The 25,223-nt window shown below is 41.2% G+C and overlaps 1 protein-coding gene across 2 annotated transcripts in view; it reads left to right on the forward strand.

Moving 5' to 3' along the window:
* Positions 1-25,223, forward strand: part of LOC126336769 (NFX1-type zinc finger-containing protein 1-like) — a 301,188-nt gene that overhangs the window by 227,538 nt on the left and 48,427 nt on the right. For both annotated transcript variants that reach the window (XM_050000780.1, XM_050000779.1), the window contains exons 12-13: positions 20,173-20,338; positions 23,796-23,907. In XM_050000780.1, coding sequence (XP_049856737.1) covers positions 20,173-20,338; positions 23,796-23,907 — 278 coding nt within the window. The remainder of the gene's footprint in view (positions 1-20,172; positions 20,339-23,795; positions 23,908-25,223) is intronic.

Below are 25,223 nucleotides of genomic sequence, written 5' to 3' on the forward strand. Positions count from 1 at the left end.
AATATTCAGCACGGGGCATGTGGGGCAGCACAGGCCGCTCTGGCCCCAGTGGCAGCTGGAGGAACAGGCACTTAGCATAGGTAGCCGGATTACGGTGCAGGCCCTAGTACCTCAATGTGCCAAGCAGATGCTGCGCCTCCAGCAAAGAGTTAATTCAAAAGTCATATTTATGTGTATAATCTGGAATTTCACACATTCATCTTTCTCATTAACTTGTGTTCACTTTGCAGTACTCCACAGTCCAGTGTAATTCATAATTCCAGAAAGTTTTACATCTACTCAGAGCTCCTTACATGATGATGGCTGAACTTTGAACTGTTCCTAGCCCCCAAAATACATGTGAATGTATTGTCCTCTGATGGCTCATATGCAGTACATCATAGCCAATTCGATATCATTATTAAACCACACAATCCTCCCATCAACCCTGTTACCAAAAGGATTACAAATCAGATTGTTTGCTACAAAATGCTTGCGCAGATACTGGACAGCTTGATCCCTTTGAACATTTAGTTCTTGGTCCAGACTTGCACAATATGCCACACGATACATTACATGTATAAAATGGAATTTCACACATTCATCTTTCTCATTCATTTGCGTTCACTTTGCAGCACTCCGCAGTCAAGTTTAATTCATAATTCCACAAAATTAATACGTCTACTCAGAGCTCCTTACATGAAATTGACTGAACTTTGAACTGTCTCTAGATGTCACACTGCAGTTAGTTAGCTTCCAAAATATGTGCAAACATACTGTCCTCTGATTGGCTGATGTATATTATAACTAATCCAATGTCATTATTAAACCACACAATATTGTGTCTTTTACGTTTTAACAATCACAACCTAATAGCTTGTGTGAGAAATTTAGCAAATGAAAATTTTCTTAAATCCACAAATACCAAAATACCTCCCCCCTTAAATAACTGATTTATCATCAAGTGTTTCTTGTTTTCCCAGAACCATAAACTGATTAGTTGCATTTTACAAATTTCCTCTTATAGCATGCTTCACTATCTGTATAGACACAGTTCTCCTGCTAACATGTACTCCGGTAACAGACAAAACAATACTTATTTATTATATTACTTTCTATGCATGCCATCATCGACACTAATAATGAAACTTATTAAATCAACAATAATTAATAGAGGATATATTATTCACAGAAGATACAGTTTTGTTTCCGAAGTACACTGTTTTAAATATGTATGATTTATGTCTGTAAGATGGTGACACCTTTCGGCCACAGCCATAACAATTTGTAACTACTGCTGGATCAGAGTGTATATCTGTCATGTTAGAACCATGAGTCATTGTCTGTATCTATCTGCTAGCTACCATCTGACTTACTTAGGCACACTACAGAGCACTACACTTCCCAGCCCTATTATTAAAAAAAAAAAGTTGCAAACAAATTTTTAGTAATCGTTCTACATCACAACTATTTTCAAATTTTAATCATTTCCCAAAAGCAAGCTTAATTAATTAAATTCATAATTATTACTTTTGACTTGCAGTTCTAAAACTGACTCAGCCTGTTGCTTTACAAAAATTGCTTTTTTTTTTCTTTTTTTCTTTTAAACTCTGTACCAAATCATTTTGTATACAAATTCTTAATCAAAACAATAAATTTTATGTTTTAGAACAATTCAGTTTCTTTGTAGCAGTTTAGTTAAACATTAAGTTTTGTTTAAATTTTAATCACTCTAATTTATTTATATGCCTTGTGGCCTGTCTTGTCTGCACTTTGAATCACTTAATTCCTTTCCTACACTTTTCACTTTATAATTCATCCATGTGTATAATGGTAAATATATTACTTCTGTATAATCGGCACTTCACTAGTGCCCTCCTTCACTAAACATCATTTTTCTTGCATTGCCATGGCGTCTTATTTGTGGGGCATCTGTAACACTACCTTCACTTAGAATACAGTCCACGCTGCAGTCAAATGCTGATCTTCCTGCAAACATAGTTCCATCTAGGAATGCTATTTTATACAGTATCTTCCTGAAAGACAAATAGTAGCGCATACAATTTGTGTAAAATGTTTCTCTACATAATTGAGTATAGCATTAACAATTTCAGTTACTCTCATCATTGAGAGTGCACTCTAGTAGCACATAATGAAACTACTTGAAAGAAATATTACTTCTCAGAATGAGAACAAATCGGTAACTTCAGCAGAATAGTTTGTCAGTGAAAGCATTGTCTAGATTTACTTAACTAATTCAGCCTTTTTACTTTATACTCATTTTTCAAATTTTTTCAACAAATCTTAAATCTAGTTCAAATTATTCTTTTACAAAGATTACAACAGAAAAAACTTATCATTGTTTTACCAGTTTCTTCTTCTGAATTTATGTACAGTTGCATATACTATATGTAGGCCACAATGCCTCCCACACAGTTGTCACAATAAAATATTTGACTTAGTACAGAAAGAGATTACATCAAAAATCATGAAATTATTTACGAAATTCTGCCTGTCACTTCCTTTCATTTTTGCTCTCACACACTAGGGTTTAGCCATATTAGAGTGTCTATTCCACTTTACCAAGACACTTCTTAAGTCACCATACTATTCAGTTTACTTCAAAAGTTACAGTTGGTAATTTTCCATGAAATTATGTCACGTTCCATTATACATTTTTCATCACAACAATGCATCTTTCTCCAGTTTGTTATCTGTTATCTGTTTTCTTGTTATTTGCAAAACATTAACTTGTTCATTTCACTAGTCATATCTGGTAAGTTTTGTGTTGCTGTTTCAAAACCTATTAATCAGTTTTCTTCACAACAACATGCCCTTCTGCTACTAATCACCTTCTTCCGTTAATAATTTCCACATTCTAGTTATTTTACCAATTAGTCATTTCAGGAAATCTTTACTTTGTCGCTGCACAATCTTCTGGGTATTTTCTGACACAATAACACCCATTTGTACTACAAGTCACATCATTCCACCACTAATATTCTAGTGCTAATCATTTCATTTATGTGTCACCTCCTATAATCTTTACCTCAGTACTTCAATATCTATAGATATGTTCTCTTTTCTTTAAATACATATTACATTTTCACTAGCTAACTAATCCCTCTATTTTACTCCAGACAGTGAAGAAGATAAAAGATGATAGAAATAATTCAGAATGACAAAAGAGGAAGCTTGACAATATGAAAGAAAATGAAATAATGTTGCCAATAACATTAGTACCTGGTGATCGTCGGTCACCTGACATTGCAAAGAGTGCAGTGTCATCTGAGCCCTTTACCCTCTGCTCCTATCTAATACAAGCAAGTACTCCACTTTGTCTCTGTTTTACTATTGACTGTTTGTAATACCTCTATATCCACCCCCACATATTCATAATATTCATCCAACTTCCTACAAGACGTTGTGAGAATATTGTCCTTCACCTGAGTTGTCAGTTTCATTTTCTTAAAGTGGTACAGTAACTTTTTCCCCACTTACTTCTAAAATCACTAAATGATCATTAAAATATTTCCCATTGTATTTATTAAAAAGGAATATCTTAATCAACATTTACTGTACAAACTGGAAATTATCAGAAAGCTGTGTTACAACTGGATACCATTTATGTTAATAGGTAACATTACTTCAGATTTAACAAGCTTCTTCACTTTTCTAGTGGCTACAATTATTTGGATATCTGTGACAGACATTATTACTAGTTCCTCCTTATTAGGTAACGCATCTAACTGTCCTCCGTTAGCTACACTACACGTCTTCATCCTGAATCAATAAACTAATTACTGGCTGTCCTGTCTTTTCCCTACTACTATTGACTCCATCTTCCTCCAGTATATTGTGTACAGTTTCCCTTCCATCACAGATTACACAAATTTGTATGATTGCACTTACTACTCACCCTTTCAGCATTTGGCAGTTTGTCCACCAGCGGCAGGTCAAACCACTACTCCAAATCTATCTCCTCTCTTTTCACAGTAATTAATTTTTCAACTAATTCTTCATATACCCTGTCCTCTTCATCTTCCTTCAAACTCTCACTAATTGACTCGCCCGCCTTACGGTCATCACCTGCGTGCACCGGATGCACATAAATCTTCATTAATTACCTTCAATATTTGATCCATCCTTTTCTCGTCTAGTTCCCGCAATTCGTCATCAGTTTCACTGTACACACTTTCCTGTGTGTCATGTTCCATCACTTTTCTTTTAACTATCTTCACTGTACTGCTGTGTTTACTTATTTCTTTCCTGTTAAGAATCTCTTCCAAGCCCCTGTTAAACATTCATGTTTTAACTTCATTGATCTCATTTGTCTCAGTTACATCACTCCTGCCATTACTTTGATCTTCCAGTACCTTGTTGGAAACAAAGGACATGGCTAGCAGATTCAAATAACTGTTACTCGTTCTACTAATGATAGCCACTTCACACACGAGATCAAGTCTCCTATACTCTGCGATTTTGGTTCATTTCCTACTCTTACTCTTGTTGTCTGTTTTGCAAATCATCATCATAATGAATTGGATAATGCTACCTATACAAAGATCCTTGCTCTGTGGCAATTAGTCTATTTTCAATGGTGTGGCACCAACTACCAGCTTCTCATCTATTATCATTATGGAACATGACCATTCTGGTGGCTATCGACTTGACTTTAGGGCATAATGTTCCAACTAGCTTGCTCCTCCTCCTGCAACAATTTTTCCACACTTTACAAATAACTAATAAATTTGCTAAAATTTAACAGTGGGAAAAATATTATTAATAACTTTGTTAAAGCCATGTCTAGATGCAACAATGCTTTTATTATGCCAATTCATAGGCAACTTCCCATCTAAACTCATTATAATCTGTGCAGCTCTAATTTAGTCATCAAACATAACAAGTTAGTGACCTACCTTAAAGCAAATCTTTTTACACTTTTGTCCTTGGGATTAAAATTTTCACCTCCAGAGACTATTTTGCAACTCCAATAATAATAATAATTATTATTATTATTATTTATTATTATTATTATTATTATTATTATTATTATTATTATTATTATTTTCCCCCCAGTATCCTTTGAAGAAGGCTTCCTTAAAGTTTTCTAACACATCATACTGCTCATTAGGAGTCACATCGCACATTCTAGCTTCACTTAAAAATTTCGACATAATAAAACCAATTTTTTGTTGATCATTCCCCAAACTGTGTAACATATATTTGAAATTATTCCAGAAGTCTTTTGCATGCACGTTTTCTGGCAGATGAAGATGTAAAAATTGTCTATTTGTAATATAACCTACTTCAGATGATTCTGCCACCAAATTCCAACACACTCTGTTAGTGCCTGTTCCAGTGCTATGCTCTACTTCCTACAACCTCTCATCATTCTCATGCAGCTTCATTTCTACATTCTCCCTGGTTAGTCAGCTACATGTATTAGTGTCTGCCATTACCACACAGACAGACACAGCCATCACAGAGTTTAAATAATTTTTACTTTCATTATTAATTTTATTATGAAAAATTTTATGGTCATTTTCACAAATAAATTCTACTGCAGCAACTTCCTGCACTATTTTATGCGCATCCTCTTTCACTTGCTCTCAGTCATCACTTTTTTTAATAATATCTGTTAATTGGCTTTTAACATTCTCTGAGGATTTCTTACATTTTTCGCAACTTGAGAAATTCTTTCATACACCTTAGTGTCAACTGCAAATCTTTCCTCCCACATTTTATTTTATTCAGCAGCCTGTCTTTCTAATTTTACATTAATTTCATATTTAAACTTCTTAAGCTCACCAGGTAAACCATCAATGCTACTAGACTGTTATTTTAGCTCATTAGACTGTTGTTCAACTTTTGGTCAGTATTACCAAAGGTTTTATTTACTTATTTAAAATTGTTCTTCACCTCGATAAAGCTGTTTTCTTATTGTACCTGTCAGTACAGCAAACGTTTCCTGCATATCTCCTATCCTACTTTCTTTATGCACTACTTCCTGTTTTCTATTCCCAATCGGCATCAGACCAAGTCTGTCATCTGCGTCCATGCCTTCTTGTTCACTTACATTAAATGTACTAACATCAAACAAATGAGTACCAGTACCACTCAAGTCATACTTTAAACTACGTCCATAGCTTCATTTGTTGAAAAATTCTGTTCAAGTACTACTCCCACAAATGGAGATAGTAGGGATATATCACAACTGAAATATCATTATTTTACGAATCATTTACATGTCTTTGTTCAGGAGTACCTGTCTGACTGGCATTCATATTAAATAGAACCTCATCACTTTCACTCATAATTACATAACTGTCATTCTGTTCCACCCTTGCAAGTCTTTTAATACGAGCATTTAACAAATAAAGTACATTTAACTTATCAACCATTTTCTGCTGTGGTCATGGCATGTCGTCTCTGTGGATCCAGACCCGTCCCTCAGCTATACCAATTTCAGGGCCCATGTGAGATGCTTCCATTGCCATCATGGCTCTATACAGTGCCAGCTGCTAACTATGTGTGCTGTTCTCTTGTTCAATTCTACACTCTGTCCTCCATCTTAAAAGCTTGCCATCTGTTTCCCATCGTAAACATACAGTTCCCTTTTCATTGTTATCTTGTTTACTTTCTCATGTGTTTAATTCCATCACTTGTGAACTGTCTTACACTGTCTTTCAAAACTGTTCCTGATTGTGGTTTTGAACTGCTGCAGCTTTTTAATTCACGGATGCAATACACCACATGCAACACTGTGATTTAAAATGTTCGTGGCAAGAAATGTCCACTCACCTGTGGGGATTTCTCATTTTGCAGTCTGCTTCACACTCATGACCTATTAGAAAATGAGTGAAATTGAGAAAGCTGTGACTTCTGAAATTTTCCCGGCGTATTTGTTCTTCTAATAATTTTCGGGTATGCAGCCGGATCCCGTCGACATTCTGCCACTGTGGCAGAATGTCGACGGGATCCGGCTGCATACCCGAAAATTATTAGAAGGATTGAGAAAGCTGTTGTGGAAACTAGCCACACTGCACATATCTTCAAGTTATTGCAAAAATATTAGAAAGCGATCAATTGGAAAGTATGGAACTTCGTGGCAGATTAAACCTGTGTGCCAGACTGAGACTCAAACTCAGGTCCTTTACCTTTCATGGGCAAGTGCTCTACTGACTGATCTACCCGAGAATGACTCAGGACACATCCACACAGCTTTACTTCTGCTCGTACCTTTTCTTGTACTTTCCCGACTTGACAGAAGCTCTCCTATGAAACTTGCAGAACTAGCACTCCAGGAGGAAAGGATATTGCAGATATATGGCTTAGCCCCAGCTTGGTGATTTTTTTCCAGAATGAAATTTCCGCTCTGCAGCTAAATCATGTCTCTGCAATATACTTTCTTCTGGGTGTGCTAGTTCTGCAAATTTCACAGGAGAGTTTCTGTGATGTTTGAAGGTAGGAGAGGAGATACTTGTGGAAGTAAAGGTGTGAGGACAGGTTGTGAGTCATGTTTGAGTAGCTCAGTTATTGCCTCCAAGCTCGAATCTCAGTCCAGCACACAGTTTTAAGTTGCCAGGAAGATTCATATCAGCGTACACTCACACAGACTGCAAATTTCTTTCTAATTGAAAGGTTGTGAATGGAAACTTCATTTGTTTGATCCAGAAACCCTGACAAGCCCGTACTAATCCTAAGTAACAGTTTAAAAACTCATAGTCAATCACTGTCACTCGTAATAGCCAATGTATATTTAACTAACCCTGTTACTGAAAGTATTACAAAACGGATTGTCTGTAACAGAATGCTCACTCAAATACTCCACAACTTGATCCCTTTAAATATTCAGTTCTTGGTCTTGACTTGCACAATACGCCACATAGATGTTAGTTAGTTCAAAAGTCACCATTTACATATCTAATCTGGAATTTTACGCTTTCATCTGATTCGTTCGTTCATGTTCACTTTTTGGCACTACACAGTCAAGTTTAATTCATAATTCCGAAAAAGTATTATATCTACACAGAACTCCTAAGAGCTGTATACAAACATCTGTACATCATGACGGATGAACTCTGAACCATCCCTAGACTTCACCCCACAATTCTTTAGTCCCCAAAATATGTGTGAATGTACTCTCCTCAGATCACCTGATATACGGTACATCACTGCCAATCTCATATTATTAAACCAAACAATCCTGTGTCTTACATTTTACTGATCACAACATAAAATCTTTTGTGATCAGTTTATTAAAAGAACAGATTCATGAAATGGGCAAATGCCAAAATACCTCCTGAATTATAGTAAAATGTTTCTTGTTTTCCCAACACCATAAACAGACTAGCTGCACTTTACAAATTTTTCCTGAGAGTATGATTCATCTCCTCCTCTGTTCAATAAAGCTAATTTCACTAAACTTACACACTTGTTCCTGTGACGAATGGCTTCAAACAGCATTGCAGTCTGCTATGTCTGAATAGTTCGTTCTTTTATTCCTCACTAAGCGTAATAAGAGACAGATGTGTCTGACATCAGTTGATTTCCACAGACTACCAAATCTCTTCCTTCTCCCACAACTGTGATTCCAGTCCCCCATAATGATAATACAGGCAGTTTCTGGGTTTGTTTGTTTCTTTTGCTAAATTCTTTAATCTTCTCACAATATTTTTCCACTTTCTCATCAATATGCTGGTTGGCTGGCATGCAAACCTGTATTAATACCACATCTTTAGCATTAAGCTGTAGTCATATCGTCATCAATCTTCCATCAATATATTGCACCCTCATTATCTTATTTTTCAGTTTCTGGTCTATCAGTATTCGCATTCTGTTTTCTCCGCTCTTGACTCCCACTGATTAGAAAAGCTTATAATCCCCACTGTCTACCTCTGTGTTATCTCCCCAACTCATTTCACTCATGCTGAGCTCATTTTAACTGTTCTTTTTCATCTCCTGTTTGTATTTTCTTGCTTTCGTATTTGCAGCAGTGTGTAAACATTCAATCTTCCAATCATATACACTCCTGGAAATTGAAATAAGAACACCGTGAATTCATTGTCCCAGGAAGGGGAAACTTTATTGAAACATTCCTGGGGTCCGATACATCACATGATCACACTGACAGAACCACAGGCACATAGACACAGGCAACAGAGCATGCACAATGTCGGCACTAGTACAGTGTATATCCACCTTTCACAGCAATGCAGGCTGCTATTCGCCCATGGAGACGATCGTAGAGATGCTGGATGTAGTCCTGTGGAACGGCTTGCCACGCCATTTCCACCTGGCGCCTCAGTTGGACCAGCATTCGTGCTGGACGTGCAGACCGCATGAGACGACGCTTCATCCAGTCCCAAACATGCTCAATGGGGTACAGATCCGGAGATCTTGCTGGCCAGGGTAGTTGACTTACACCTTCTAGAGCACATTGGGTGGCACGGGATACATGCGGACGTGCAGTGTCCTGTTGGAACAGCAAGTTCCCTTGCCGGTCTAGGAATGGTAGAATGATGGTTTCGATGACGGTTTTTATGTACCGTGCACTATTCAGTGTCCCCTCGACGATCACCAGAGGTGTACGGCGAGTGTAGGAGATCGCTCCCCACACCATGATGCCGGGTGTTGGCCCTGTGTGCCTCGGTCATATGCAGTCCTGATTGTGGCCCTCACGTGCACGGCGCCAAACACGCATACGACCATCATTGGCACCAAGGCAGAAGCGACTCTCATTGCTGAAGACGACACGTCTCCATTCGTCCCTCCATTCACGCCTGTCGCGACACCACTGGAGGCGGGCTGCACGATGTTGGGGCGTGAGCGGAAGACGGCCTAACGGTGTGCGGGACCGTAGCCCAGCTTCATGGAGACGGTTGCGAATGGTCCTCGCCGATACCCCAGGAGCAACAGTGTCCCTAATTTGCTGGGAAGTGGAGGTGCGGTCCCCTACGGCACTGCTTAGGATCCTACGGTCTAGGCGTGCATCCGTGTGTCGCTGCGGTCCGGTCCCAGGTCGACGGGCACGTGCACCTTCCGCCGACCACTGGCGACAACATCGATGTACTGTGGAGACCCCACACCCCACATCTTCAGCAATTCGGCGGTACGTCCACCCGGCCTCCCGCATGCCCACTATATGCCCTCGCTCAAAGTCCGTCAACTGCACATATGGTTCATGTCCACGCTGTCGCGGCATGCTACCAGTGTTAATGACTGGATGGAGCTCTGTATGCCACGGCAAACTGGCTGACACTGACGGCGGCGGTGCACAAATGCTGCGCAGCTAGCGCCATTCGACGGCCAACACCGCGGTTCCTGGTGTGTCCGCTGTGCCGTGCGTGTGATCATTGCTTGTACAGCCCTCTCGCAGTGTCCGGAGCAAGTATGGTGGGTCCGACACACCGGTGTCAATGTGTTCTTTTTTTCCATTTCCAGGAGTGTATTTTCTTTCCTTCATTCTTCCATTCTTTGTTTCAAACATGCTTTCTCTCATTATGTTCCTCTTCCATAGATCAGACTGAGGGGAACTTTAACTCCAAACTCTGTCACCTGCAGAGTCATATCATTCACTGCTTGGAAAATTAATGTGGTACTATGTGGTTACTTTATGCATAGGCTGTAAGTTGCCCAGCCTAAAATCAACCATTCACTAGGAATCAGACGCTGTCTGTAAGTGCCCCTATGGGATACAATTGCTAGTTCTACTCTTTATGCATGCAAATAAAGTAAGTCCCTCTTCCACCAGTTCCACCATACTGAAAGACACTTTCTCCACTGTCACTGCTATTGAGATCTAAGATCTACAGTCACAGTACAGGGTACAATAATAATTTTCATGTAGACTTTTCCTTCTTGTCCAAGGCTCAAAATGGAGTGGTAAGATAATCCACAAACTTCTGTCCAACATAAAACAAGAATTGGGAATACCTACCAATTCAAGTGGCAATGTTTTGTTGCATTGCTGTAAGACAAGTAAACTGTGTACAGTAGCAGCTGTATTTCTAAATTACTCAACTAAATTTAGGTGGCATAAGTGTGAATAACAGTAAGTATAGTGGCAGTTTATTATTAATATAGTATATGGATTATGTAAATACAATAGAAAGAAACTTCCACGTGGGAAAAATATAAAAAACAAAGATTCCAAGACTTACCAAGCGGGAAAGCGCCGGTAGATAGGCACAATAAATAAAACACACAAACACACACACAGAATTTCTGGCTTTCGCAACCGACGGTTGCTTCTTCAGGAAAGAGGGAAGGAGAGGGAAAGACGAAAGGATGTGGGTTTTAAGGGAGAGGGTAAGGAGTCATTCCAATCCCGGGAGCGGAAAGACTTACCTTAGGGGGAAAAAAGGACAGGTGTACACTCGCGCGCGCACACACACACACACACACACACACACACACACACACACACACACACACATACACAGACACAAGCAGACATTTGTAAAGGCAAAGAGTTTGGGCAGAGATGTCAGTCGAGGCGGAAGTACAGACGCAAAGAAGTTGTTGAAAGACAGGTGAGGTATGAGCGGCGGCAACTTGAAATTAGCGGAGATTGAGGCCTGGCGGATATCGAGAAGAGAGGATATACTGAAGGGCGAGTTCCCATCTCTGGAGTTCGGATAGGTTGGTGTTGGTGGGAAGTATCCAGATAACTCGGACGGTGTAACACTGTGCCAAGATGTGCTGGCCGTGCACCAAGGCATGTTTAGCCACAGGGTGATCCTCATTACCAACAAACACTGTCTGCCTGTGTCCATTCATGCGAATGGACAGTTTGTTGCTGGTCATTCCCACATAGAAAGCGTCACAGTGTAGGCAGGTCAGTTGGTAAATCACGTGGGTGCTTTCACACGTGGCTCTTCCTTTGATCGTGTACTCCTTCCGGGTTACAGGACTGGAGTAGGTGGTGGTGGGAGGGTGCATAGGACAGGTTTTACACTGGAGGCGGTTACAAGGGTAGGAGCCAGAGGGTAGGGAAAGTGGTTTGGGGATTTCATAGGGATGAACCAAGAGGTTTCGAAGGTTAGGTGGACGGCGGAAAGACTCTCTTGGTGGAGTGGGGAGGATTTCATGAAGGAAGGATCTCATTTCGGTGCATGATTTTAGGAAGTCGTATCCCTACTGGAGAGCCACATTCAGAGTCTGATCCAGTCCCTGGAAGTATCCTGACACAAGTGGGGCACTTTTAGGGTTGTTCTGTGAGAGGTTCTGGGTTTGAGGGGATGAGGAAGTGGCTCTGATTATTTGCTTCTGTACCAGGTTGGGAGGGTAGTTGCGGGATCCGCCAGGCCTCAACCTCCACTAATTTCAAGTTGCCGCCACTCATACCTCACCTGTCTTTCAACAACTTCTTTGCCTCTGTACTTCCGCCTCGACTGACATCTCTGCCCAAACTCTTTGCCTTTACAAATGTCTGCTTGTGTCTGTGTATGTGCGGATGGGTATGTGTGTGCGCGCGCGAGTGAACACCTGTAATTTTTTCCCCCTAAGGTAAGTCTTTCCGCTCCCGGGATTGGAATGACTCCTTACCCTCTCCCTTAAAACCCACATCCTTTCGTCTTTCCCTCTCCTTCCCTCTTTCCTGAAGAAGCAACCATCGGTTGCGAAAGCTAGAAATTCTGTGTGTGTGTTTTATTTATTGTGCCTATCTACCGGCGCTTTCCCACTTGGTAAGTCTTGGAATCTTTGTTTTTAGTATATAGATTAAGTTTACATGATTTCTTTGCCTATGTGAAAATGTATACCTTGAGTCATTCATCTTGTTGATACGATCTACAGGACACGGTAAACAAATGAATGAATTTGTCTGAAAAGGAGAGTTTACAATCATTGTTAGCAGTTGTTACTCATTAGAAGCCACACGGGGGAGCTGTGTGGTCTGAGACACCTTGCCACAGTTTGTACAGCTTCCGCACCCCCCCCCCCCCCCCCCCCCCCCCCATGTTAAAACCTATTATTGTAAGGTTGCCCCTCTTGGTTTGTAGGCCTTCATGCTGGTGTATTGACACACACTATCTATGTGATATTCTTCCTGCTATATTTCAGTATTTTTATCGCCCTCAGGGGCACAGCATTCATTTGCTGGTTATGCGTTTGGTGACTCGAGGTTCCTGAGTTGGGGCCTGTCATCGTAAACTCTGGGGCTGCTTCAGCTACCAGTGAAAGCACAGTGGTGGAATGGTGTTTTGTACAAGGAACAGGGATCTTGACTTGACCATACAGATGGTAAGGATGGTTAAAATCTTAATGAAAAAAAAGGGTGTGTGTGTGTGTGTGTGTGTGTGTGTGTGTGTGTGTGTGTGTGTGTGTGCGCGCTGGGCACCAGTGAGGTGCTGGCTGTTGAGGTGGAACAGTTGTCAGTGGTCAACCTCTGCAGAAACTGCCGCATATCAGTTGTATAAGGCTTACCCAGGCAAATGAGACTATGTCTGAGTGGATCATTATTGCTTTTGCTGCTCATGAACCCAAGATGGAGCTCTCTAAATTTTCTCCTCCTCCTCAGTGGAATGAGTTAGCTGTTGGTAGGTACTCACAGTCATTCTAATAAGAGGGCTCATGTAGGCAGCCCTTCAGGCTCGGGAATATTTCAGAGTTCTTGTAATAATAGTAACAGGATATGTGCTGACAGTCCAAATAGGTATTTTTTATAGATAATGGAAATAGGGTACCTTTGAGAAGATTTCCCTTTCCTATATTCAAAAGGGAGTGATTGCACAGTGTGACACTGTTGGTAGAAACTTATAGGCCCAACAATTAAAGAACCTCCAGAAAGATAAAGGCATCAGGAATTCCCAAAGAGGAACTGAAAGCTTAAGGGGCCCAAGAAGGTATTGTTGTCGTACAGAATTCAGTGAAAAGAGTGGATGACAATCTGATCAAATCAGACTCATTTCAACAGCACGGAACTTCCAGAACATGTCATGGCAGGGTTTCTTCACCTAAGTGTGCAGCCTTACATCCCCAACGCAGAGCGCTGTTTCAAATGTCAGCACTTTGGGCACAACACTCTAGTGTGTAAGGGAGAAACCACTTGTGGCTAATATGGTAAGGCCACCCGTCTGGAGTATGCAGTGTCTTCCTTGAAGGAAGGAAGATACAGGAGATTAAAAAAAACAAAGTACGTCCCTTATGGTGAGCCAAAAACGGCCATGAAGCACCCCCCCCCCCCCCCCCTCCCGTCAACACACACACACACCACATCACATTTGCTACCGCCATGCTAAAATTCTCCACGAGCCAGTTCTGAAAACTGATGCGCTACAAAAACGGAGGTTGCTGGTGTCAGCTCTAGTATCTGCATTTGTCAATTCATCTGTACTGCTGCAGTTATTTTGAAGCCCATTTGTCCCACTAAAATAGCACAAAGTGCCATGGTTGCTGACCTTGGCAGATCTCACTGGCCCTCTAGAAGTTCGGCGTAGATTGCCGCAGTTCTGTTTCTGAAGCCTCACCAGGCCAAAATAATCAAGAGGCAAAACGTCAACTGCTGACAGAGATGGGAAGTAAGCTGTCTGACGATGTCAATGTCACTCTTTCTGACATGTCGTATGATTCATCTTCAGAACTGATGGACCTTCGTGTCAGTCTAACTGATGGACCTTCATGTCAGTCTGAGGCACTCATCTCACCCCAAAACTGTGCCTCCGTCCATTCTGGGCTCCCCTCCCCGGTGAAATTACTACCCCATAATAAATGGCTTCACCACAACTTGTCCTCAGTGTCAGGTATTGGAGAGCATTGTGATGCCTCATGAGCTGTGCATCCTGAACACAGGCATTCCCACTAATTTCAGTGCTGCTTCTCAGTCATTCTCAGCCAAAGACTTTCTGACCGTCATTCCATTGACCACTTCCCACTCCAGATGCACTTACACTCCTGGGAATGGAAAAAAGAACACATTGACACCAGTGTGTCGGACCCACCATACTTGCTCCGGACACTGCGAGAGGGCTGTAGAAGCAATGATCACACGCACGGCACAGCGGACACACCAGGAACCGCGGTGTTGGCCGTCGAATGGCGCTAGCTGTGCAGCATTTGTGCACTGCCGCCGCCAGTGTCAGTCAGTTTGCCGTGGCATACAGAGCTCCATCGCAGTCATTAACACTGGTAGCATGCCGCGACAGCGTGGACGTGAACCATATGTACAGTTGATGGGCTTTGAGCGAGGGCGTATAGTGGGCATGCAGGAGGCCGGGTGGACGTACCGCCGAATTGCTCAACACGTGGGGCGTGAGGTCTCCACAGTACATCGATGTTGTCGCCAGTGGTCGGCGGAAGGTGCATGTGCCCGTCGACCTGGGACCGGACCGCAGCGACGCACGGATGCACGCCAAGACCGTAGGATCCTACGCAGTGCCGTAGGGGACCGCACCTCCACTTCCCAGCAAATTAGGGACACTGTTGCTCCTGGGGTATCGGCGAGGACCATTCACAAACGTCTCCATGAAGCTGGGCTACGGTCCCGCACACCGTTAGCCAGTCTTCCGCTCACGCCCCAACATTGTGCAGCCCGCCTCCAGTGGTGTCGTCTTCAGCGATGAGAGTTGCTTCTGCCTTGGTGCCAATGATGGTCGTACGCGTGTTTGGCGCCGTGCAGGTGAGCGCCACAATCAGGACTGCATACAACCGAGGCACACAGGGCCAACACCCGGCATCATGGTGCGGGGAGCGATCTCCTACACTCGCCGTACACCTCTGGTGATCGTCGAGGGGACACTGAATAGTGCACGGTACATCAAAACCGTCATCGAACCCATCGTTCTACCATTCCTAGACCGGCAAGGGAACGTGCTGTTCCAACAGGAAAATGCACGTCCGCATGTATCCCGTGCCACCCAATGTGCTCTAGAAGGTGTAAGTCAACTACCGTGGCCAGCAAGATCTCCGGATCTGTCCCCCATTGAGCATGTTTGGGACTGGATGAAGCGTCGTCTCACGCGGTCTGCACGTCCAGCACGAATGCTGGTCCAACTGAGGCGCCAGGTGGAAATGGCATGGCAAGCCGTTCCACAGGACTACATCCAGCATCTCTACGATCGTCTCCATGGGAGAATAGCAGCCTGCATTGCTGCGAAAGGTGGATATACACTGTACTAGTGCCGACATTGTGCATGCTCTGTTGCCTGTGTCTATGTGCCTGTGGTTCTGTCAGTGTGATCATGTGATGTATCTGACCCCAGGAATGTGTCAATAAAGTTTCCCCTTCCTGGGACAATGAATTCACGGTGTTCTTATTTCAATTTCCAGGAGTGTATTAATGGATCTCACCCTGAAAGGATGCAACCACAATGTATGGTCCACAGAGCCAACTAGATGCTGTTCAGCCAGCTGGTTGTGTTTAAATGATAAGATAGTGTCCAAGAGTGAGTGTACAACATCACACAAGTGATCCACCATGCTGCTAATGTCATTGTCTCCATTCCGAAGTCTTCTGCTCATCTTTGGCGACAAATTTGCAAGTTGTTCCTAGGCTTACTGATGAGTGCTGTTCAGTAATCCAGTTCAGAAGTGTGGCTCTGTCATTGTTGAAAATGCTGCCCAAATACAAACAACCTCACCACCTTTGAGGGCCAACGCTCAATGGTTCATCAAGAAGAGAAAGAAAACATCTTGGCATGAAATGACTGTATCAACAATTGCACTTGATCTAAAACAGCATGGGAAACCAACAGGAGGATTTCCAGTAAAGGCATTGGATTTGTTGAAACAGGAATGTCTCCAAACAACACCTGGAGATATTGTACAGACAATGGAAGAGCATTTTGCATTGATTACCACCACTGCCAGATAGGATCCAGTCTTCTATTGGTACTGTGTCATCGTGGAGATGGTTGCATTTAGCCTCTGGTCCATCAATTCCGAGCCCTACAACTGCCCATCTCCATGTGGGAGCTGGATTTGAGCTGTATGACACTCGTGAAATGCATCTGATCATGACCAAATCCAGTACAGCATGCTGCAACACCTGCAGCACTTGACAGTGGTGTCAAAGAAACCCTCTTACAGTGTTTTAATTCAATATAGCTGACAGGGCAATTTCCTGACTCATGGCAATAGGCAATTTTGATAACTCTCCTTAAACCAGGCAAGGACTGAAAATGTCCCAGTAGCTATCGGAGCAATGCCTTAACAAGGTGTGTGGTAAAGACCCTCAAGCATGTGCTCAATCATTATCTGGTCTGGATATAGGGACCAGGCAGCTCCTTAGCCACCCTCATTGTGGATTCAGAAGATGTTGGTAGACTGTCGACAATCTAACCACTAGAGGCAGGGATCCAGCAGGCTTTCCTACATAACAAACATGTCTAGGGGTATTTTTTTTACATTAGTAAGGAGTATGATACTACTTGGAGCCACCATATTCTCAGTCAGCTACATCGTTGGGGCTATTGTGGCCATCTTCCGATCTTCATTCAGTCCTTCCTCTGGAGGTGCCTTTGTAGGTACAGAATCAGTGACATGCTGTCAGATAGTTTTGAGCAGGAGAATGGTATTCCCCAAGGCAGTGTTTTAAGTGTCAGCTTGTGTTTTATAGCAATTAACAGTATAACAGCAATTAACAGTAACATCCATAGTACAGAGTGCTGTCCAGTGCTCCTTGTGTTGCAGTCTTGTACTCCTCCAATACTGCAGTAGCGAGTCGTCAGTTGCAACGTACAGTAAAGAGGTTCGAGGAGTGGGCTGCAATGACTGATTTTACATTTTATGCAGAGAAATTGTTGTGTGTGTGTGTGTGTGTGTGTGTGTGTGTGTTTTCAATTATTGTGCTTGTCATATTTGTAATTCACCTGAATTGTGACTGTGGGACACCATTCTCACTCTTAAAGACTGTGAGGTTTCTCTTAGAAGTGTTTTAACCACAGCTCCTGGGGAGTGGTCACGGTGTGTCTGCTCCAGTTTTATACAGCCTTTGTGAGATTGTGGTTCTACTACGGATGCACAGTGTACGGGTCAGTGAGGCCTTCTTACCTGAAGGTCATAGATGCAATACACCATGAGGGGACCAGGTTGCCCATGGGTGCTTACAAGACCTGACCCCTAGCCAGGCTCTGCGGTAAGGCTGCAACTGCTAAGCAACAACTTCTCGTGGTGTGTGAAGTGTGGAAATTCTTTATTGGTGGGAATGGCCCAGAGTGATTTTTGATTTAGTGTAGTACAGGAAAGATTTGCACTCCAGCTGCTCTTTTTAATATGATATTTTCCGACATTTTAAATTAGCTCCACAACTCTATAGCTCTATTTACAGATGAGTCAAAACAGAGGGTCTTGGATGGTTTCTCTGTTGTGTTCTCTGATCATATCCTCAAGATCCAACTGCCTCAAGACTTTATTGTGCTCATTGTAATTATCTGCGATATTGGAGGCCAGAAACAGATCAGATATGCCATCCCTACCAAATCCACAACTTTTCTGACTCACTGAGTGCCCTTCAGTCTCTACAACATATGCATCTGGCGGATAAAGTAGTTCTGGATATCCAGAACACCTTTCCAACTATGTGGGCTGGAGAGGGAGATGTCTTTCTGCTGGGTGCCAGAGCACATGGGCACTTAAGCAGCCAAGGAGGCATAGTGCAGTGTGCAGTCCCCCTGCATCCTATCACCGCACTGTTGAGGTACAAAGTTATGCATTGATGGGAAGACAAGCGACTGGAAGTGACGGACAGTAAGCTACGCCTAGTAAAGTCCCCGACATGGTTGTGGCGTACCTCCTTCGAGCCATGCAGGGGGGATGAGGTCCTCCTTCCTTGTGTTTGCTCGCATACAGATCATTGTGCACCACATTTTACCAGACTGTGGTGTCTTTTTAAACTAGAGCATAGCAACGGAGTTGCCAACTGATCTGCCCTCTGTTATAAGTGACATCCAAAAAAATGTTGTTAGAGTTTTAAGGTTTTGTGATACATCCCACTTTTCCCTAAAATTTTAGGCAGATGTTCTTATGTGTTAACAGGATGACTGGCTCACTTATGTTGTTTTTATGTGGTCAGAAAGTCACATTTCTTTATGCTGCTATTTTAGCTCTTCTTTCACATATATTGTTCTTCTGTCAGTTTTAGCGTCTTTAAAGTCTTTTCAGCCAGGCATACCCATATTTTTTGTAAGTAGTTAGCCAGTCTCACAAACTTCCTTATTCTGTTATTCTAGCTCCTCCACATTTTATTTATGTTTTAATCCCAAGTGTAGCACCTTTCACCATTCCTCCATCATCTTATGGCATGTGAGATGGAGTGATTGTGTTGGTAAACACAGGTGAGGTGGTAGTTAGTGAGTGAGTTTCATTTTGTAGGTTTCCTACCCACATTGTGACATTGCAACATTTTTAACACTTTTGTTCATATTCTTTTCTTTTAATATGTGTAAGGGCACTAATAACCTTGTTGTCGAGCACCTGTAAACCCAAAACACACAGTACTTTTATCATCATGTTTGGTGTTCAGTTACATAGATGTAAAGTCAAAGGTCAAGGTAGTCCCATACTCAAGGAATGAACGTAGTGCAGCAGACTTTGGAATCTTGCATCACTATTCAAGGTAAGGTCCTGCAGGAGGTTTTCTATTGCCTTCCTCCAATGTATTGTGAAGTGTCAAATTTGTATCTATGTTGAGTGTGACAAATTCTTGTACAATGTAGTGTTGGGTTTGTGTTGTTGTGGATGGAGGGTGGGAGAGTGTGGAACCCAGTGCTAACGCATAACCTACTCCTCTTAACTAGTACCAAGCAGGCCGTCAAGCTTAATGTCCTAATCTGACAGATAAATCATAGTCAGCAGTATCACTTGCGTTCGCTTCACACAATGCTGTGGAGAGGTTTGAAATTTAATCCAGGACATTTGTGCAATGACTTGTGATCAGAAACCTTACACCACCAGCTCCCCTGTTCTTGCCAGCCAAATACTGGCAATGAAAGTTTTCCACTACCACACAGTCAAGTGCCACCACACAGCTGTGCTACCTAGCATATGGAAGCAGTTTAAGGAGTACAATTATTGTGGATATTTTAAATCATCGCTGAAGTAACTCGTGTGCCGTCACACTGCAAAATTTCCATTCTTAGTGTTTCATAAATATCCTAATGAATTAATTTACACAGCTTTGTCATGCAAGTCTTGTTTCGTTGTTCTACACACTCATTTTCTCAGATATTATCATTATATGTGTAATTTCAGAATTATCGCCATACAGCACCAAGTTGTTATCAAGGTGTGAAATGCCATGCAGGAAAGTCCTGCAGTGTGAACATGTCTGTGAAGGGACTTGTGGTGCATGTCATCAAGGACGTTTGCATTTGCCATGCCAGCAAAAGTGTGGTCGTGTGCAAATATGTGGGCACAGGTATGTTTATTATGTGGATCATGTTTTTGATTGTTTGATATTAAATATAAAAAAACCAATAACTGTACGATATTTGGTTAAATGTAGAATTGAACTTCATGTTCTGGAAGGAATTGTTACAAAGATGCCCATATGTGGAGGAGGGGGCAGACTGGGGGTAAACGAAACTGCACTACATTTATTTTACTTTGCCAAGAAGCTGTGGGAGACCTCACAATAATCTTTTTATTTTGTAATTTTCATACGTTATAAGCTAAGTGCTGTGGGACAACACTAAAGGGTCTTGCTTTAACTGCAGATTTTTCTTATGAGGACTGTAGATTAGATTAGATTCACTGGTTTGTGACATAGCTGTGTGTTCACTATGTTTCTTTTCTTATTTCTTTACGTAAGAGTTGCAAACCTACAAAAGTAAGTGTTTCTAAACTAATGACTGTTTGCACATCTGTCTCTCTCTTGCGCTTGCGCGGGTGTGTGTGTGTGTGTGTGTGTGTGTGTGTGTGTGTGTGTGTGTGTGTGTGTGCGCGCGTGCGTGCGCGCGCGCGCTGTGAACGTGCACACTTGCGCATGCTCGCACCATCACTACCCCACCCCCACCTCTACCAAGTTTTAACATTATGTTAAGATGTCTGGGAAGGTGAGAGTGTGGCTAGTGGCTACTCATGGAGAGCATTGCAAAAGCTTGAATGTGGATCTGATAGCTGTCAGGAAATGGATAAAGAGTTCTTGGTGTTCATATAATTAGATATTTAGCTTAGAAATTATTTGGAAGAATCAGAGAAGGATGAGGGGAGAGGGACTTGTATAGTGTTATTCTGATGGTCATCTGTTGGGTCGTTGCTCTACTGTTTTCTCTGATAATGTGAGTTGTGAATGGTTTGTCAAATACACTTGGTCGTTCAAAAGGGTTATCTTTTTGGTTCAGGAGCATATGAGAACCTGGAATTATGGGAGAAATTACTTCGCATTTACAGAGCATTTTGGAGATCATCACCACAAACTAACCTCAAAGAAGGAATGAAGATAATCAGATTAAATAATACAACACACTTTCTAACATTGTAAGAAAATTATCATACAAAAAAACAATACCAAAAAGAAGCCAATTTGAATGACCAAGTTTACATGACAAATAACCTCTATTCACATTAATCGATTAAATAACACAATAACAGCCCAACAGATGATTTTCAGAATATTACCACACAACCCCTTTCCCCTCACAGTGCTCTGATTCCAACCAAATAGCCTCTAAACCAAATATACAATAATTCAAAGACCTAGGACACTTTGCCCACTTCCTGATAGCTCTTACATCCACATACCACTATTAGTGGTGACCACAGCATTTAGCTTATGAAACAGGAAAACTGCAAAAGCAAAAGATCATTGTGACATGAAAATGTGTCTGTGATTTATAAATGAAATAAAACAGTGACTTCGTAATTAATGAGCAGTTGAGAGGTTCACAAATGTAGCCACAAAAAAAAACTTTAAGTAATAAGCTATAAATAATAATTTATTTATATAAAAACAGTGATGTGGATTGTTTTCTACTCCATAAGTATTACAAATAAAAACAAAACTGTATTATTCCAAATTAAATCCCTTGAAGATGCCTTAATGTAAAAGGGCAAAATGTGTTTGGTACATCAATAAATATAAATTTCAGCAAGAAAAAGACATTTCAATTTGTGAAACAAATATTTATATTGTTGCTGTTTGTAGTGTCTGTGCCATCAAACATCATATAGCATTGTAGATTTAGAGAAAGCTCTTCCCAATGTTGAGTAGAATACTCTTTGAACACTGAAGGTTATCCACAACTTGCGCAGAAACCAGAAAGCAGTTAAAAAAGTCAAAGGACATGAAAACGAGGCAGTAGTTGAGGAGGGACTGGTGCTGGGTAGCTTATCCCTGATGTATTTTATCTGTACGCTGTGCAGATAGCAATTGGAACAAAGATTAAGTTGGAAAAGCAATAAAAGTTTGCAGAGAAGAAATAAAAGCATTGATATTTGCTGGTGACATTGTTGTTCTGCCATATATCACAAGAGAGTTGGAAGATAAGTTGACCTTTGTGGTTAGCATGTTTAGAAGAGACTATTGAAAGATGAGTTTTGTTATTTGTGGACCAAGATAATTGACGATGTCTAAAGTGAGGAAGATGTAAAATGCACATTTACAATAATAAGAATAACTTTTCTGGAAAACAAATTAACATGTGCTGTAAATTTAAGTGTTCAGTTTTTGTCTGGGATTGTCATATTATATGGATGTACTTCTGGACTGACAGGAAAGTTGTGTTTAATTGTATGCATCCATGGGCATATAGCAATTTCATGAATTTGACTGCAAGTGTGGCAAAGGATTGGGGGGGAGGGGGGGGGGCATAGTAAAAATTAACAGTATTATATCAAGGTTTGATTACAGTAATGAGGTTCAAGTGGATGTAAATTGCAGTACTTATGCAGAGATTATGAGGCAAGTGCAGGATAGACTGGTGGTTACAGCTGTATGAAACCAGTCTTTGGACTGAGTTTGACAATAACAACAACAACATCTTCATCATTGCAGGTTTTGAATCCATAATGGTTTAATAATGAAAACAGCATAGATGCTAATGACACAAATGTTGTGCATCATAAGGAAAAGAAATCATCATTTCATTGCAATCAGCATGTGATAAAAGCCATCTTGTATTTGCATCAAGTTCTGTCATGCTTCATTGTTTTTGTCCGTTGGTGAATACTTCACTTTTCTCTTTTTATAAAAATTGTGAGTGATTATTCCATCACCTGTTAGTGTGGCACCCTTGTTCATAAAGTACTCTCAAATAAGACGACAAATTCAACATTTTTTGGCTGTTTCTGAGTTGCTATCTCTCTTAATTAGGAAATCAACACTATCATTACTTCACAATCTATGCCGAAACCTGTAATTTTTTTTTTTTTTTTTCCATGCTGTAGTATTGAGGGAAATATCTTTTAAATGTGATACCTGGCAGAATGTAAATAATTTAGGGATGAAGGCATTGAGTCATCAACAGGCTCACAAAAAGGAATGAAAACTTGGCTATCTGTCAGAGAATTCTTTGTTAAGCTAGGACACACACACACACACACACACACACACACACACACACACACACACTACACAGCGCCACCTGAGTACTCACTGTCACACTGCAGTTTGGCAGCTTGGCTGAGGTGAGGGGTTTTACCTGCCAATGTAGCTGTATAGGTGTGTGCTGAAAGAAGTTTTCATCTGAGAGTTAGTGATACTTTTGAAAAGGTGCGTGTCAGCGACTGTGCGATGGAGATACCTTTTTTATAGTTGTTTCTCACGTAATACTTAATCATTAGTTGAATATTAACAAAAACTGGGTATTGTGCTATCGCAAGTAGTATTATATTTTTTCATATCTTTGATGAAACAGCTTCCTTTTCACTTGCAGCTGTAATGTTGATTGTGCGAAAAATTGCCCGCCATGTAACCAGAAGTGTGAATATCGATGCAGACATTCACGTTGCAGTTTGAGATGTGGTGTTCCTTGTACACCCTGCAGGGTAAGTATTGTGTGTACACACATGTTCAGTATGTCCTTGTGTTACAAATGCGCACACACTCACACCATACTATTAAACTCCTACAGAGACAGAAATTCTTGAATGAAGTGGAACTAGTTGTCAGGCAGATATGTCTGAAACTTGTATTTGAAGTTAATTTTGTTACACATTAAATGCTTCACATGATTGTGTAGGTGGTCAAAGAATTTATGGCTGAATATTTCACTTATTTCTATAATTTAATTTGGCAGATATAAAATCCTGCCAAGTGGCGGCAGAAGAACATACACTCAAAAGTGTTAAAGTTTGCAAGCTGGCAGAAAGGGTGAATGGAAAGGAACAAGGGTGAATGAAAAGTACTGGAGAGATTTAGGAAAAGGGGTAGAGTTCAGAAAAGTCTCCCAGAACCTCTGACATGGAGTTTGGGCAACTTTTACTAAACCTTTTCTTTCACCCTTCTTCCTTCCCCTTCCCCTTCCACCTTTCTTCCAGAAGGAGGAGCGACTGGCTCCAAAAGCTAGCAAAATCTTACACCTTTGTATGTGTTCTCCTGCCACCTTTTGGTGAGTAGCTTTTTATATGTCCAATTACATTATTTTTTCATAAATTGATTGTTTTTGTTCACTCATTTCTGTGCTACACCGAGGCTGGCTGATGGATAGTGCAAATCTTGTATCTCTAAAGCATTATATTTATGAATGTTTCTTTTGTTTTCAAACTGTGAATATTGACAACAAACTTCGTAAGGGAGTATATGTACAGTGAAGCTGTTGTCGGTATTCTGTTTAAAGAGCTGTGTATGTGAGGTTCTAGAGGGATGCCACATATTGTCGTTACTACACGCCTCTGTGCAACGAACACTGTTTTCCTCAGTGTTGTGTAACCTTAATATAATGTCATAAGACAATAGTAAATGACAGTAGGAAAACTAAGTCAACTTTTTGACATTTAAGTTGCAGAGCTTAGACGAGAACTGTTACATGTGACATCTAGTCCATGGTCTTATCAATATAAACACTCAAGAATTTAGTATGTTTTTATTAATCAGTCCTCACACATCAGATGGTGCAGTTAAACCTTGTGCAATACTGAATTGCATGTATCACATTTTTATTTAAATTTTTCAACAGCTCATTTGCAGGGAACCAGTCATTAATTTTCAGTAACAAGTTATTAGCACTTCAGTTGCTGAAGTTACTCCATTAGACTTAATTATGGTACTTGCATCATCAGTACAGCTAACTGTTTCTGCATCTTGGATATATAACAGAACAAGAGTGGACCCAGCATTGATCCCTGTGGTACATCTGTTGGGA

Source organism: Schistocerca gregaria, chromosome 2 (assembly GCF_023897955.1).
Source record: "Schistocerca gregaria isolate iqSchGreg1 chromosome 2, iqSchGreg1.2, whole genome shotgun sequence".
Classification (NCBI taxonomy): domain Eukaryota; kingdom Metazoa; phylum Arthropoda; class Insecta; order Orthoptera; family Acrididae; genus Schistocerca; species Schistocerca gregaria.